The sequence below is a fragment of the Aquarana catesbeiana genome, linkage group LG12 (assembly GCF_042186555.1).
Source record: "Aquarana catesbeiana isolate 2022-GZ linkage group LG12, ASM4218655v1, whole genome shotgun sequence".
Lineage (NCBI taxonomy): Eukaryota > Metazoa > Chordata > Amphibia > Anura > Ranidae > Aquarana > Aquarana catesbeiana.
In genome coordinates, this window is record NC_133335.1 from 234,846,476 (window position 1) to 234,862,496 (window position 16,021).

A 16,021-nucleotide genomic window follows, 5' to 3' on the forward strand; every position below is an offset into this window, starting at 1 on the left:
GTATGGTTCATATTTACAGAGTTCCCACACTTCACCTACTAATGTCATAGAGCTGCAGGTTAATTGTGATGTCATAACAGGTGGAGCTTAGAGAAAAGGGTGGGGCTTCCCAATTTCAGTTTGTTAAGGTAAGGAGAAGAAACCTCAGGTATCTGTGGTAGGCCCCATCATAGCAGCCAACAGGAGATCTACAACATACAGAAATAAATATTGATCAGAGGGATAAGGGTGGTAGAATGGAGGATTGACAGGCTCAGCACACCAATCAAATATGTTTGCTGGGTGCTGTCAGGTTTCTTATTGGTAGAGAGCAGAGGGGATGGAGCAGGAATGTAAATGATTGGCCCTGATCGTTCTTCTATGTGTGGAAGGCAAGAAGAAGGACATGAAGGAGGGAATGCATGGTGATACCAGCTGCTGATGGATTGATGTGTAAACTTAATTCAATAATATCCAAATATAGATTGATTATTCAATCCACATACATTGTTTCATTGTTTCTAAACTCTGATGAAGGGGGCAGATTTACAGCCCATAAAAAGCATTGGCTTTGCAAACTTTCATTGGAATAAACTTGTATTTGGGCTTCAATATTGCGATGAGGTGCCTCAATTCCTAATTCACATTAGAGGGAATGACAGGGATCCAGTACTAAGTGTCTTTAGCTGACTCGCAGGACGAGGTTCGGCCTCATTTCCATATATAGCTTTAGAGCGGATGGTGGCAAAAAACTATACTATGTGTGTATACTATACTATATGTGTATACTGTTTATGCTCTGTGTTTGTTTTCTTTGTCAGAACATTGCTTCTCCTCTCGGTGTGATGCGGCTCAGTACCATTATTCTGGATTCACACACCTGCAAGCCTGCATTGATTCCGCCATAATAAAGGTAAAGGCCTTTCTCTCCCCCTTTCCTTATCTCCCTCTCTTCTTCTTTGCCTCTCTTCTCTCCTTCTCTCCTCCACTTCTGCCCTCCCTCTCTTCTTTTCTCCCCCTCTCTTTCCCTTGTTTCTTTTCTCCCTCATCTTCTCTCCATCTCTTCTTCTTCTCTTCCTCTCTCCTTCTCTTTCTCTCTCTCTCTCTGTCTTCTTCTCTTCGACTCTTTTCTTCTCTCCCTTTCTCCTTATCTTCCTCTCTGCTTTTCCCCCCTCCCCTTATCTTTTTTTTCACTCCCTTTTTTCTCTCCTTTGCCCTTCTCTCCCTTTTTTCTTCTCTCTCCATCTCTTTCGCGCTCTCTCTCTCTCTCTCTCTCTCTCTCTCCCTCTCCCCCCTCTCTCTCTCTCCCTCTCTTTTTTTCTCCCTCTTTTCTTCACTCCCTCTCTCCATGCCTTCCTTGCTTTTTCTCTCTCTCTCTCTCTCTGCTTTTCTCCCCCTCTCATTATTTCTTCTCTTTTTTTCTCTCTTTCTTCTCTCCTTCACTCCCTCTCCCTTTCTTCTTCTCTTCATTTTTCTCTCTCTCCTTTTTTTCTTCTGTCTCCTTATCTCCCTCTCTCTCGCTCCCTCTCCCTCTCTTCTTCTCTCTTTTTCCTCTTCTCTCCCTCTCTTCTTTTCTTCTCGCCCTTACTCCTTATTTCTTTCTCTACTTCTCTCCCTCTCTTCTTCTTCTCCCCCTCTCCTTATCTCCTCTTTCCTTCTCCCTTCTTTCCTTCTCTTCTTCTCTCCTTCTCTTCCTCTCTTCTTCTCTTTCTCTCTGTCTCTCCCCCTCTCTTTTTCTCCCCCTCTTTTCTTCTCTCCCTTTCTCCTTATCTTCTTCTCTCCCTCTCTGCTTTTCTCCCCCTCCTCTTATCGTTTGTTTTCACTCCCTTTCCTCTCTCCTTTGCCCCTCTCTCCCTTTTTTCTTCTCTCTCTGTCTTTTCTGCTCTCTCTCTCTCTTCCTCTTTCCTTCTCCTTCCTCTCTCTCTCTCTCTCTCTCTCTCCCCCCTCTCTCTTTCCCTCTCTTCTTTTCTCCCTCTTTTCTTAGCTCCCTCTCTCCCTTTCCTTTCTCCTTTGCTCATTCTCTCCCTTTCTTCCTCTCTTCCTTTTTTTCCTTTTCTCTCTCTCTCTCTCTCTCTCTCTCTCTCTCTCTCTCTCTCTCTCTCTCTCCATCTCTCTCTCACTCTTTTTCTTCTTCTCTCCCTCTCTTCTCTTCTTCTCGCCCTCACTCCTTCTTCTTTCTTTCTCTACTTCTCTCCCTCTCTACTTCTTCTCCCCCTCTCCTTATCTCCTCTTTTCTTCTCTTTTTTTCTCCCTTCTTTCCTTCTCTCCCTCTCTTCTTCTCTTTTTTTCTCCATTCTCTCCTTCTCTCCCTCTCTTCTTCTCTCCTTCTCTTCCTCTCTCTCCATCTTCTTATCTCTCCCTCTGGCTCTCTCTTCTTTTCTCATGACCTCAGTCTATGTTTTCCCTAAATGTAAACCAATAACAAAAAGTATTTGAGTACAGAGTCTGGTAATAAGGCTCTGTAAGGTAAGAGAAGACACAGGTTATCCCACCAGAGAGTCCATGCGGGAAGCTACAGGGTGTATGCCTGTATAGCTGCAGCACAATAGATCGTAAGCTCCTTTGGTACAGGGACTGGACTGTTCAGTTCTCTGGGAAGAGATTCATACTTTGTTGTTCCTTTATATTAATGCAGAAAATAACACTCATGTTTTTGTCTTGATTCCAGCTGAAGACCAATCACTCGGCCTGGAGGGAGCTGACGAGAACAAAGGTCACGATAATGGAGAAGCTGCCGATGGTTGAAGTGGACAGCTACTACCATGCCCTCATGTCAATATGCCTTGCCATGGCCTTCTTGCCATTTGGCTGCTCACCGGCAGCTTATATCGTAGCCGAAAAAGAAAAAAAGCTGAAAGAGTTTATGAAGATCCTGGGGCTCCATGACACAGCGTTCTGGTATGAAGATTTATGTCTCCCTGTTTATATATGTTTAGGATGTATCCATAGGATGGATTTACTAATGGCCAATAGACTGTGCACTTTGGAAGTTATGTTGCTCCAACCACGGTCCCTTCAGAGTTTGCTATAGGGGTTCCTTGAGCAATGAGCAATTTCTGCCTCCCAGATAAGTTTCCACTGAAACCATTCATCTTTTTATCTATCTGTAAGAAACATTCTTCCCAATGATCACCAATGTAAGGAACATTCTTCTCACTGACCACCAATGTAAGGGACATTCTTCTCACTGATCACCAATGTAAGGAACATTCTTCTCACTGATCATCAATGTAAGGAACATTCTTCTCACTGATCACCAATGTAAGGAACATTCTTCTCACTGATCACCAATGTAAGGGACATTCTTCTCACTGATCACCAATGTAAGGAACATTCTTCTCACTGATCACCAATGTAAGGAACATTCTTCTCACTGACCACCAATGTAAGGGACATTCTTCTCACTGATCACCAATATAAGGAACATTCTTCTCACTGATCACCAATGTAAGGAACATTCTTCTCACTGATCATCAATGTAAGGAACATTCTTCTCACTGATCACCAATGTAAGGAACATTCTTCTCACTGATCACCAATGTAAGGGACATTCTTCTCACTGATCACCAATGTAAGGAACATTCTTCCCACTGATCACCAATGTAAGGAACATTCTTCCCACTGACCACCAATGTAAGGAACATTCTTCCCACTGACCACCAATGTAAGGAGCATTCTTCCCACTGATCACCAATGTAAGGAGCATTCTTCCCACTGATCACCAATGTAAGGAACATTCTTCTCACTGATCACCAATGTAAGGAACATTCTTCTCACTGATCACCAATGTAAGGAACATTCTTCTCACTGATCACCAATGTAAGGAACATTCTTCTCACTGATCACCAATGTAAGGAACATTCTTCTCACTGATCATCAATGTAAGGAACATTCTTCTCACTGATCACCAATGTAAGGAACATTCTTCTCACTGATCACCAATGTAAGGAACATTCTTCTCACTGATCACCAATGTAAGGGACATTCTTCTCACTGATCACCAATGTAAGGAACATTCTTCTCACTGATCACCAATGTAAGGAACATTCTTCTCACTGACCACCAATGTAAGGGACATTCTTCTCACTGATCATCAATGTAAGGAACATTCTTCTCACTGATCACCAATGTAAGGAACATTCTTCTCACTGATCACCAATGTAAGGAACATTCTTCTCACTGATCACCAATGTAAGGGACATTCTTCTCACTGATCACCAATGTAAGGAACATTCTTCTCACTGATCACCAATGTAAGGAACATTCTTCTCACTGATCACCAATGTAAGGAACATTCTTCTCACTGATCACCAATGTAAGGGACATTCTTCTCACTGATCACCAATGTAAGGAACATTCTTCTCACTGATCACCAATGTAAGGAACATTCTTCTCACTGACCACCAATGTAAGGGACATTCTTCTCACTGATCACCAATGTAAGGAACATTCTTCTCACTGATCACCAATGTAAGGAACATTCTTCCCACTGATCACCAATGTAAGGAGCATTCTTCCCACTGATCACCAATGTAAGGAACATTCTTCCCACTGATCACCAATGTAAGGAACATTCTTCTCACTGATCACCAATGTAAGGAACATTCTTCTCACTGATCACAAATGTAAGGAACATTCTTCTCACTGATCACCAATGTAAGGAGCATTCTTCTCACTGATCACCAATGTAAGGAACATTCTTCCCCCTGACCACCAACGTAAGGGACATTCTTCTCACTGATCACTAATGTAAGGAACATTCTTCTCACTGATCATCAATGTAAGGAACATTCTTCTCACTGATCACTAATGTAAGGAACATTCTTCTCACTGATCATCAATGTAAGGAACATTCTTCTCACTGATCACCAATGTAAGGAACATTCTTCCCACTGATCACCAATGTAAGGAACATTCTTCCCACTGATCACCAATGTAAGGAACATTCTTCTCACTGACCACCAATGTAAGGAACATTCTTCTCACTGATCACCAATGTAAGGAACATTCTTCTCACTGATCACCAATGTAAGGAACATTCTTCTCACTGATCACCAATGTAAGGAACATTCTTCTCACTGATCACCAATGTAAGGAACATTCTTCTCACTGATCACCAATGTAAGGAACATTCTTCTCACTGATCACCAATGTAAGGAACATTCTTCTCACTGATCACCAATGTAAGGAACATTCTTCCCACTGATCACCAATGTAAGGAACATTCTTCTCACTGATCACCAATGTAAAGAACATTCTTCCCCCTGACCACCACCTCTTTCCATCCTTCTCTCATATACAGTATATCAGATGCAGTGTTGTGCCTTGTTCCCGGTTAGCCATTCATTCATGTGGACCGTTTAAGAGATACTTGTGCTGGCAAGCTTTCAGAGTCTGCTAAGCCCCTTTCACATGGGAACTGTCAGGCAGCAAAGCTGTAGTGTTTTTACCCCCAACTATTCCCCCCCTTAAACACGACCCGCTTCCTGATTGGCTGGTGGGCTCAGAGTGCAATGCTCTGCGCCTCGAGCCCATCTTTTTTTAAAGCCCATTAGAGCCTCTGGCACTAATCACGTTCTCAACCCCCCCCCCCCCATTTTCCTTCCACTTCACAATTATGAGCCACTTTGTGTTGGTCTATCACATAAAATCCCAATAAAATAAATTTACGTTTTTGGTTGTAACATGACAAAATATGGAAACTCTCAAGGGGTGTGAATACTTTTTCAAGGCACTGTGCATATATATATATATATATATATATATATATATATATATATATATATATATATATATATATATATATATACACAGTGGGGACGGAAAGTATTCCGACCCCCTTAAATTTTTCACTCTTTGTTATATTGCAGCCATTTGCTAAAATCATTTAAGTTCATATTTTTTCCTCATTATTGTACACACAGCACCCCATATTGTACACACAGCACCCCATATTGTACAAACAGCCCCCCATATTGTACACACAGCCCCCCATATTGTACACACAGCACCCCATACTGTACACACAGCACCCCATACTGTACACACAGCCCCCCATATTGACATTTTAGCAGATTTATTAAAAAAGAAAAACTGAAATATCACATGGTCCTAAGTATTCAGACCCTTTGCTGTGACACTCACATATTTAACTCAGGTGCTGTCCATTTCTTCTGATCATCCTTGAGACAGTTCTACACCTTCATTTGAGTCCAGCTGTGTTTGATTATACTGATTGGACTTGATTAGGAAAGCCACACACCTGTCTATATAAGACCTTACAGCTCACAGTGCATGTCAGAGCAAATGAGAATCATGAGGTCAAAGGAACTGCCTGAAGAGCTGAGAGACAGAATTGTGTACTATTTAGGTGACTTCTGAAGGCAATTGGTTCCACTAGATGTTAGTTAGGGGTATCAGAGTAAAGGGGGCTGAATACAAATGTACCCCCCACACTTTTTACAGATTTATTTGTAAAAAATTTTGAAAAAACATTTATAATTTTCCTTCCACTTCACAATTATGTGCCACTTTGTGTTGGTCTATCACATAAAATCCCAATAAAATACATTTACGTTTTTGGTTGTAACATGACAAAATGTGAAAGATTTCAAGGGGTATGAATACTTTTTCAAGTCACTGTGTGTGTGTGTGTGTGTGTATATATATATATATATATAGTATATATTATGTATATTATAAGTTAATTCTCTCCTGTGTCCATTCCAGGCTGCCATGGGTTCTGCTGTACATCGTTTTCATTCTGCTGGTCTCTATACTGATGGCCTGTATCACCACCAGCCTGACTCCATTCAGTCACAGCAGCTGGTTCTTGGTCTTTCTGCTCTATGCCCTCTATGGAATATCTCTGGTGAGTACAGCACTAAGACCTTGTATTAAAACAAACTATGTCCTTCGACCCTTAATTATAGGTCCATCTGCACTTACAGTTTTCTGCAAAGTCCCACAAATCTCTGTTGATCCTGCCAGCGAAGCCCGCCTAATGCTACTTCCTGTGATGGGGTGACAACGACGCTGCACTGCTCCTGAGTTCAGAGCAGAGTTGTCACTATCATGTAGGCTGTGCCTGCTTGGACTGCAGTGGGAGGAGAAGATGTTGCAGGGGGTGTGGTTATTAGCAAGCCTGTAGCTTTTCAATCAGCACCTGGCCACACCCAGCCCCGCCCACTGCTGATTTTTGGATTGACAGAACTGAAATCCTTCCACTGTGAGATGAAGTGTCTCGGGGGGACTGTAAGATTTTTATTTATGTCTTTGTCCCTTATATCAGCCGGACAGGAAGTGAGGGGCGATCTCATTAAAAATCCTTCTTGGCTCCATCCAAAACTAAAAGGAAAAATCATTAAACGGCTATTCTTATCTGCTGACAGATGTAAGAAGATTTATTGTATTTCCTAATGCTGAGCAGAATCTTTTGCTGCATAGTATGATGAAGCAAAATGTTTCCTCCGATCAATTGATGTACAAGAATCCGGGGAGTGACTTGAGTCCATCACACTGCCTTGATGAAAGCAAAAATCTGGCTTCGGTTCAGGAGCCTTCCACAAATCAGGGACACCGATTAAGAAGGGGGGGGGGGGCAGAGAATCTGTGTATATGTAGTCTAAAGAGAACGGGGAACAAAAGTTCAAGAGTCAAAAGTTTTTAATGACACATTTACACTACAGTCTTGCAGATGTATCTGGCACTATACACTATGGTCATATAGATGTATCTGGCACTATACACTATGGTCATATAGATGTATCTGGCACTATACACTATGGTCATATAGATGTATTGGGCACTATACACTATGGTCATATAGATGTATCTGGCACTATACACTATGGTCATATAGATGTATCTGGCACTATACACTATGGTCATATAGATGTATCTGGCACTATACACTATGGTCATATAGATGTATTGGGCACTATACACTATGGTCATATAGATGTATCTGGCACTATACACTATGGTCATATAGATGTATTGGGCACTATACACTATGGTCATATAGATGTATCTGGCACTATACACTATGGTCATATAGATGTATCTGGCACTATACACTATGGTCATATAGATGTATTGGGCACTATACACTATGGTCATATAGATGTATCTGGCACTATACACTATGGTCATATAGATGTATTGGGCACTATACACTATGGTCATATAGATGTATCTGGCACTATACACTACAGTCTTGCAGATGTGTCTGGCACTATATAATATGGTCATATAGATGTATCTGGCACTATATAATATGGTCATATAGATGTATCTGGCACTATATAATATGGTCATACAGATGTATCTGGCACTATACACTACAGTCTTGCAGATGTGTCTGGCACTATATAATATGGTCATATAGATGTATCTGGCACTATATAATATGGTCATACAGATGTATCTGGCACTATACACTATGGACATGAAGATGTATCTGGCACTATACACTATGGTCATATAGATGTATCTGGCACTATATAATATGGTCATATAGATATATCTGGCACTATACACTATGATCATACAGATGTATTTGGCACTATACACTATGGTCATATAGATGTATCTGGCACTATACACTATGGTCATATAGATGTATCTGGCACTATACACTATGGTCATATAGATGTATCTGGCACTATATAATATGGTCATATAGATGTATCTGGCACTATATAATATGGTCATATAGATGTATCTGGCACTATACACTATGGTCATATAGATATATCTGGCACTATACACTATGGTCATACAGATGTATTTGGCACTATACACTATGGACATGAAAACGTATCTGGCACTATACACTATGGTCTTAGTCATACAGATGTATTTGGCACTTTTGGCTTAATCTGGAATTGCTCTCTGACGCCGGACTGTCCTTTATTTGTATCTTATAGTATATTTGTGGTTTCCTGCAGATAATGTTCGCATTGATGTTGACGCCACTTTTCAAAAAGGCCAAACAAGCCGGAGGCATCGCGTTCCTCTCCACTCTCCTCCTCAGTGCTCTGGGTATTTTCATTGTGCTGAAAGAAGACTTTCCAAAGTCCTTTGTGTGGTTCCTCAGTCCGTTCTGTCAGTGTACGTTCATGATTGGCACCGCCCAGGTAAGTACTCCTTTTTAGCTTATTATTTGCCACTGAACCCAAACTAAATTACTATTGTCTAGGTCAGGGGTCTCCAAACTTTCTAAACAAAGGGCCCTTTAACTGTGCCTCAGACCTTTAGGGGGGCCAGATTGTTGTCCTTTGGAGAAGAAAATGCTTTGGTGTCAGTGGGAGTACCCCATCGTTGGTGTCAGTGGGAGTACCCCAATGTGGTGTCAGTGGAAGTACCCCATCGTTGGTGTTAGTGGGAGTACCCCAATGTGGTGTCAGTGGAAGTACCCCATCAGTGGTATCAGTGGGAGTACCCTATCGTCGGTGTCAGTGGGAGTACCCCATCGTCGGTGTCAGTGGGAGTACCCCATCGTTGGTGTCAGTGGGAGTACCCCAATGTGGTGTCAGTGGAAGTACCCCATCGTTAGTGTCAGTGGGAGTACTCCATCGTTGGTGTCAGTGGGAGTACCCCATCGTTGGTGTCAGTGGGAGTACACCATCGTTGGTGTCAGTGGGAGTACCCCAATGTGGTGTCAGTGGAAGTACCCCATCAGTGGTGTCAGTGGGAGTACCCCATCGGTGGTGTCAGTGGGAGTACTCCATCGTTGGTGTCAGTGGGAGTACTCCATCGTTGGTGTCAGTGGGAGTACCCCAATGTGGTGTCAGTGGGAGTACCCCATCGTTGGTGTCAGTGGGAGTACCCCATCGTTGGTGTCAGTGGGAGTACCCCAATGTGGTGTCAGTGGAAGTACCCCATCGTTGGTGTCAGTGGGAGTACCCCATCGTTGGTGTCAGTGGGAGTACCCCATCGTTGGTGTTAGTGGGAGTACCCCAATGTGGTGTCAGTGGAAGTACCCCATCAGTGGTATCAGTGGGAGTACCCTATCGTTGGTGTCAGTGGGAGTACCCCATCGTCGGTGTCAGTGGGAGTACCCCATCGTTGGTGTCAGTGGGAGTACCCCAATGTGGTGTCAGTGGAAGTACCCCATCAGTGGTATCAGTGGGAGTACCCTATCGTTGGTGTCAGTGGGAGTATCCCATCGTCGGTGTCAGTGGGAGTATCCCATCGTCGGTGTCAGTGGGAGTACCCCATCGTTGGTGTCAGTGGGAGTACCCCAATGTGGTGTCAGTGGAAGTACCCCATCGTTATTGTCAGTGGGAGTACCCCATCGTTGGTGTCAGTGGGAGTACCTCATCGTTGGTTCAGTGGGAGTACCCCATCGGTGATGTCAGTGGGAGTACCCCATCGTTGGTGTCAGTGGGAGTACCCCATCGTTGGTGTCAGTGGGAGTACCCCATCGTTGGTGTCAGTGGGAGTACCCCATCATTGGTGTCAGTGGGAGTACCTCATTGTTGGTGTCAGTGGGAGTACCTCATTGTTGGTGTCAGTGGGAGTACCCCATCGTTGGTGTCAGTGGGAGTACCCCATCGTTGGTGTCAGTGGGAGTACCCCATCATTGGTGTCAGTGGGAGTACCTCATTGTTGGTGTCAGTGGGAGTACCTCATTGTTGATGTCAGTGGGAGTACCCCATCGTTGGTGTCAGTGGGAGTACCCCATCGTTGGTGTCAGTGGGAGTACCCCATCGGTGATGTCAGTGGGAGTACCCCATCGGTGGTGTCAGTGGGAGTACCCCATCGTTGGTGTCAGTGGGAGTACCCCATCGTTGGTGTCAGCGGGAGTACCCCATCGTTGGTGTCAGTGGGAGTACCCCATCGGTGATGTCAGTGGGAGTACCCCATCGTTGGTGTTAGCGGGAGTACCCCATCGGTGATGTCAGTGGGAGTACCCCATCGTTGGTGTTAGCGGGAGTACCCCATCGGTGATGTCAGTGGGAGTACCCCATCGGTGGTGTCAGTGGGAGTACCCCATCGGTGATGTCAGTGGGAGTACCCCATCGTTGGTGTCAGCGGGAGTACCCCATCGGTGATGTCAGTGGGAGTACCCCATCGTTGGTGTCAGTGGGAGTACCCCCATCGGTGATGTCAGTGGAGGTACCCCATCGTTGGTGTCAGTGGGAGGAATAGCGATTCAAGAGGACTGGATAAAGGTAAGCAAAGGGGCACATCTGGCCCGTGGGGCACAGTTTTGAGACCACTGTTCTTAAAGCTCCCCCCAAAAAGTTTTCACATGCAATGGGGCTGTGCCCACACTGAAAGGGTTAACTGCTTTTTTTGTCCAAGGGTGACGAAAAAAGCATATACTTACCTGATCCTCCGCTCCACCGGCAAACAGCGCTCCCCCCGTGATCCGGCAGTGGACTGCTCCTGATGTCCTCATGTTCATAGCAGGTCTATGGGCTTGATGATATCAGGAACAGTCCACAGCTCAAGACCGCTAGACTGCCGGGTGGGGGGGGTGGGGGTGGAGGGGCTGCAGGGATCTGTCCTGTGTGGGGAGGATCAGATAAGTACTTCTCCTTTCTCCTGACCCCTAGACAAAAAAGGGGCAACTAACCCTTACAGTGCAAATAGAGCTTTATTTTGGGCGTATTTGATCACCACTGTTTCTTTTTTTGTTTTTTTTTATATCAATGAAAAAAAACAACATTTTTTTTAAAAAAGGTAATATTTTTTTACTTTCGGTGATAAAACATATCCAGTAAAAAAAATGATGAAAAAAAATCTAATTTCTTCATAAATTTTGGCCAAAAATGTATTCTGCTACACGTTTTTGATTAAAAAAAATCCCAATAAGTGTATATTGATTGGTTTAAATAAAAAAACATAAGGAGCTGCGCCTAAACATATAATAAAAATAAAAAACATGCAATTGAATAAGATCAATCGGTCCGAACGAATTGTGAAACAAATCACAAAGGATGACTACAACTACAAACAGGGCAAATAATAAGTGAGCATTAATGATAAATAAATGAGTCCACAGTCCTTGAAACCTCCAAAGAAAGGAAATGTTTGATAAGACACCGTGTGATACGATCTTCAGTGACTTCTTATAAGACAAAGTGAATCCACCACCACATAGAGTGCAAGCTTACCAGCTGCACAAGCTGTCTGAGCTTGTGGCTAATACGGCGCCCCAGGACGACGTCGGTTTAGTGACGAAACACGTAGGGAGGAGCGACGTGCCGACGTCACCACGCTGGTTTACGTCCCGCTTCTACGGGCGTGTTTGTACTATTTGCCGGACGGCTTTTTTATGAAACTTTTTTACTTGTGCATTCTCTGCTTGTTAGCACAGATTTTAATATAATAAAATACCACCCGGTTTTACTGATGGCAACTCTCTTCTATTTTTTTCTACTGGTATAATACTCACACCGAGGTCATTCTTGTGGCTGGCTACTGACCGCTGGATATACTCTAAGTCTCCAGGAACGTTTGGCTTATCGGTCACCGGAGGTAGATGGGTAGATCAAAGGCCATAGCTGGGTATTAGCAAAGAGCTCAGACAGCTGGTAAGCTTGCACTCTGTGTGGTGGTGGATTTACATTGTCTTATAAGAAGTCACTGAAGATTGTATCACACGGTGTCTTATCCAACATTTTCTTTCTTTGGAAGTTTCAAGGACTGTGGATTCATTTATTTATCATTAATGCTCACTTATTATTTGCCCTGTTTGTAGTCATCCTTTGTGATTTGTTTCACAATTCGATCGGACTGATTGATCTGATTGATCTTAGTCAAAAAAACATACCACTGGCCCCCACTGGTACTAATGACATTGGCTGGGAAGGGGGTTAACATCTAGGGTGATTCAAGGGGTTAAATGTGTGCCTAACTACAGTATCTCACAAAAGTCAGTACACCCCTCACATTTTTGTAAATCTTTTCTTCTATCTTTTCATGTGACAACACTGAAGAAATGACACTTGTCTACAATGTAAAGTAGTGAGTGTACAGCTTGTATAACAGTGTAAATTTGCTGTCCCCTCAAAATAACTCAACACACAGCCATTAATGTCTAAACCGCTGGCAACAAAAGTGAGTACACCCCTAAGTGAAAATGTCCAAATTGGGCCCAAAGTGTCAACATTTTGTGTGGCCACCATTATTTTCCAGCACTGCCTTAACCCTCTTGGGCATGGAGGTCACCAGAGCTTCACAGGTTATCACTGGAGTCCTCTTCCCCTCCTCCATGATGACATCACAGAGCTGGTGGATGTTAGAGACCTTGCGCTCCTCCACCTTCCGTTTGAGGATGTCCCACAGATGATCAATAGGGTTTAGGTCTGGAGACATGCTTGGCCAGTCCATCACCTTTACCCTCAGCTTCTTTAGCAAGGCAGTGGTCATCTTGGAGGTGTGTTTGGGGTCGTTATCATGTTGGAATACTGCCCTGCGGCCCAGTCTCTGAAGGGAGGGGGTCATGCTCTGCTTCAGTATGTCACAGTACATGTTGGCATTCATGGTTCCCTCAATGAACTGTAGCTCCCCAGTGCCGGCAGCACTCATGCAGCCCCAGACCATGACACTCCCACCACCATGCTTGACTGTAGGCAAGACACACTTGTCTTTGTCCTCCTCACCTGGTTGCCCCCACACACGCTTGTCACCATCTGAACCAAATACGTTTATCTTGGTCTCATCAGACCACAGGACATGGTTCCATTAATCCATGTGCTTAGTCTGATTGTCTTCAAACTGTTTGCGGACTTTCTTGTGCATCTTCTTTAGAAGAGGCTTCCTTCTGGGACGACAGCCATGCAGACCAATTTGATGCAGTGTGCGGCGTATGGTCTTGGTCTACCGAATATAAGACTATTAGATTACAATCTGGCTTGTTTATCGAGACATAACTTGGTTTGGCTAATATTGTCGTCAAGGTATTCTAATTTATATACAGAGACAGAACAAACCTCTCCCTGGAGTCTCTCCGCTTTAATACATTAAGATAAGGAATCCGCCTCCAGGTTTGAAAACAAATCTGCTCTATGGGGATACAACAGTTGTGTGGAGAGAGTTCAGGAAAAGAACAAGGAAGGTCTCCCGGTGTTTCATAGTGTATCACTCACTGGTGTGAACGAGCTCTTACACACATGTTTAGACTAAAGCCCCGTACACACGATCGGATTTCCCGACGGGAATTGTGTGGTGACAGGCTATTGGTGGAAAATCCGACCGTTTTGTACGCTCCATCGGACAATTGTTGTCGGATTTTCCGGCGGACAAATGTCTGTTGTCGGATTTTCCGAGCGTGTGTACACAAGTCCGTCGGACAAAAGTCCAAAGTACAAACACGCATGCTCGGAAGCAAGGAACGAGCCGGAAGCGGTCGCTCTTGTAAACTAGCATTCGTAATGGAGAATTAACATTCGTTAATCCGGCAAATTATGAAATCTGGAAATGCAGCGCACAATTCTCTTCTTCTTCAATGGGATAATAATGAAGCTGCTTTGCTGGTGACACTGATGGAGTTATTGCAAAATAATTTTCAAAGGCTTTTATTTTCTAGTGATATCAAGATTAATATTATTATGTTTTGTTTTTTTCTATTTGGGCATGTTACCACAACACCATTTTTAGTCGTTTTTAAGATCAAAGATACAACTATGTTGGTGTCCCTTGTTAATTTTACATTGTATTTTTTAAAATGTAACTGCCGACTCCCAAACTGTCATTTGAAGTAAAACACACAGCCAAGTATTATTCTACACAATTTTTTTTATTGTGCATTAAAAAAAGAAAACAAAATTAGACATGATATCTGCCAATAGAACTTAACCAAAAAGTGCATTCTATGCATCCAAAAATATAGAAAATATACCAAATCAAATCATTATTATTCAACCAAAAAATAAAATAAGAGCCTCATGCATGTGTCCTGCTTCTTTATGATAGGGGGTCACCAATGCCAAGAGTTGGTGAAAGCAGGGGTCCGTCATCCGGAGATAATTCCAAAAATCATCCAGATTATTCTCCTGGAGCTCCCACAGCAAAGGCATATGACCTCACCATTAATAAAGCAACAAATTTTTGGTCCAAGAAATCCTCCTCCTCCTCCTGTTCCTGGACTGGACTTGGGTCAAAGCAATAACTCCCAGGCCAATAATAAATAACACGTTATCTCCTCCGATTCCGCAACATGTCTGGTTGACGAACGGCCATTCAGAAACGAACTGAAAAGCGCGAAATGAAAATCGCTAAATGAAAAGCGCGAATCAACACTCACCAAACTTCTACTAACACGAAATTAGCAGAAGGAGCCCAAAGGGTGGCGCTAAAGAGCTGAAAAACCACGTAGTACGTCACTACGTTCGTGTTTGTTGGCCGACAATTCCTTTCCGTTTGTATGCAAGGCGCAATCCAGGCACGCGCCTTCGGAAAAAAGTCCAAGGTTCTGTCTGCGGAAAATCCGATCGTGTGTACGAGGCTTTACAGTGGGTATAGGAAAAAATCGCCCCTCTAACCTCTTAAGGACCAAGCCTATTTCTGGCACTTTTTGTTTATTAAAATTAGTTTGTTTTCTTTTGCTAGAAATTACTTAGAATCCCCAATCATTATATATATATATATATATATATTTTTTGCAGATGCCCTAGAGAATAAAATGGAGATTGTTGCAATACGTTATTTCACACCATATTTGCGCAGCGATCTTACAAACACAATTTTTGGGGAAAAAATAATTTTTTCAATTCAAAAATAAGAAAACAGTAAAGTTAGCCCAAATTTTTTCTATAATGTGAAAAATGATGTTACACCGAGTAAATTGATACCCAACATGTAATGCTTTAAAAATTGCGCCCGCTTGTGGAGTGGTGACAAACTACAGTAGTTCAAAATCTCCAAATTTTTTTTACAGGTTACCAGTTTAGAGTTAGGCTCGGTTCACACTGGGGCAACACGACTTCAGCGCGACTTTGCACGGCGACTTCGACGCGACTTCGACGCGACTTTAGCAAATTACAAGGCGACTTGAAGTCGCCTGCATGACAGGCGACTTCGCCTG

The 16,021-nt window shown here is 43.2% G+C and overlaps 1 protein-coding gene across 1 annotated transcript in view; it reads left to right on the forward strand.

Annotated features, from left to right (window-relative positions):
• The window catches only part of ABCA5 (ATP binding cassette subfamily A member 5), a 130,230-nt gene that overhangs the window by 49,933 nt on the left and 64,276 nt on the right, over positions 1–16,021 (forward strand). The window contains exons 5-8 of the mRNA XM_073606910.1: positions 801–892; positions 2,648–2,877; positions 6,709–6,850; positions 8,931–9,119. Coding sequence (XP_073463011.1) covers positions 801–892; positions 2,648–2,877; positions 6,709–6,850; positions 8,931–9,119 — 653 coding nt within the window. The remainder of the gene's footprint in view (positions 1–800; positions 893–2,647; positions 2,878–6,708; positions 6,851–8,930; positions 9,120–16,021) is intronic.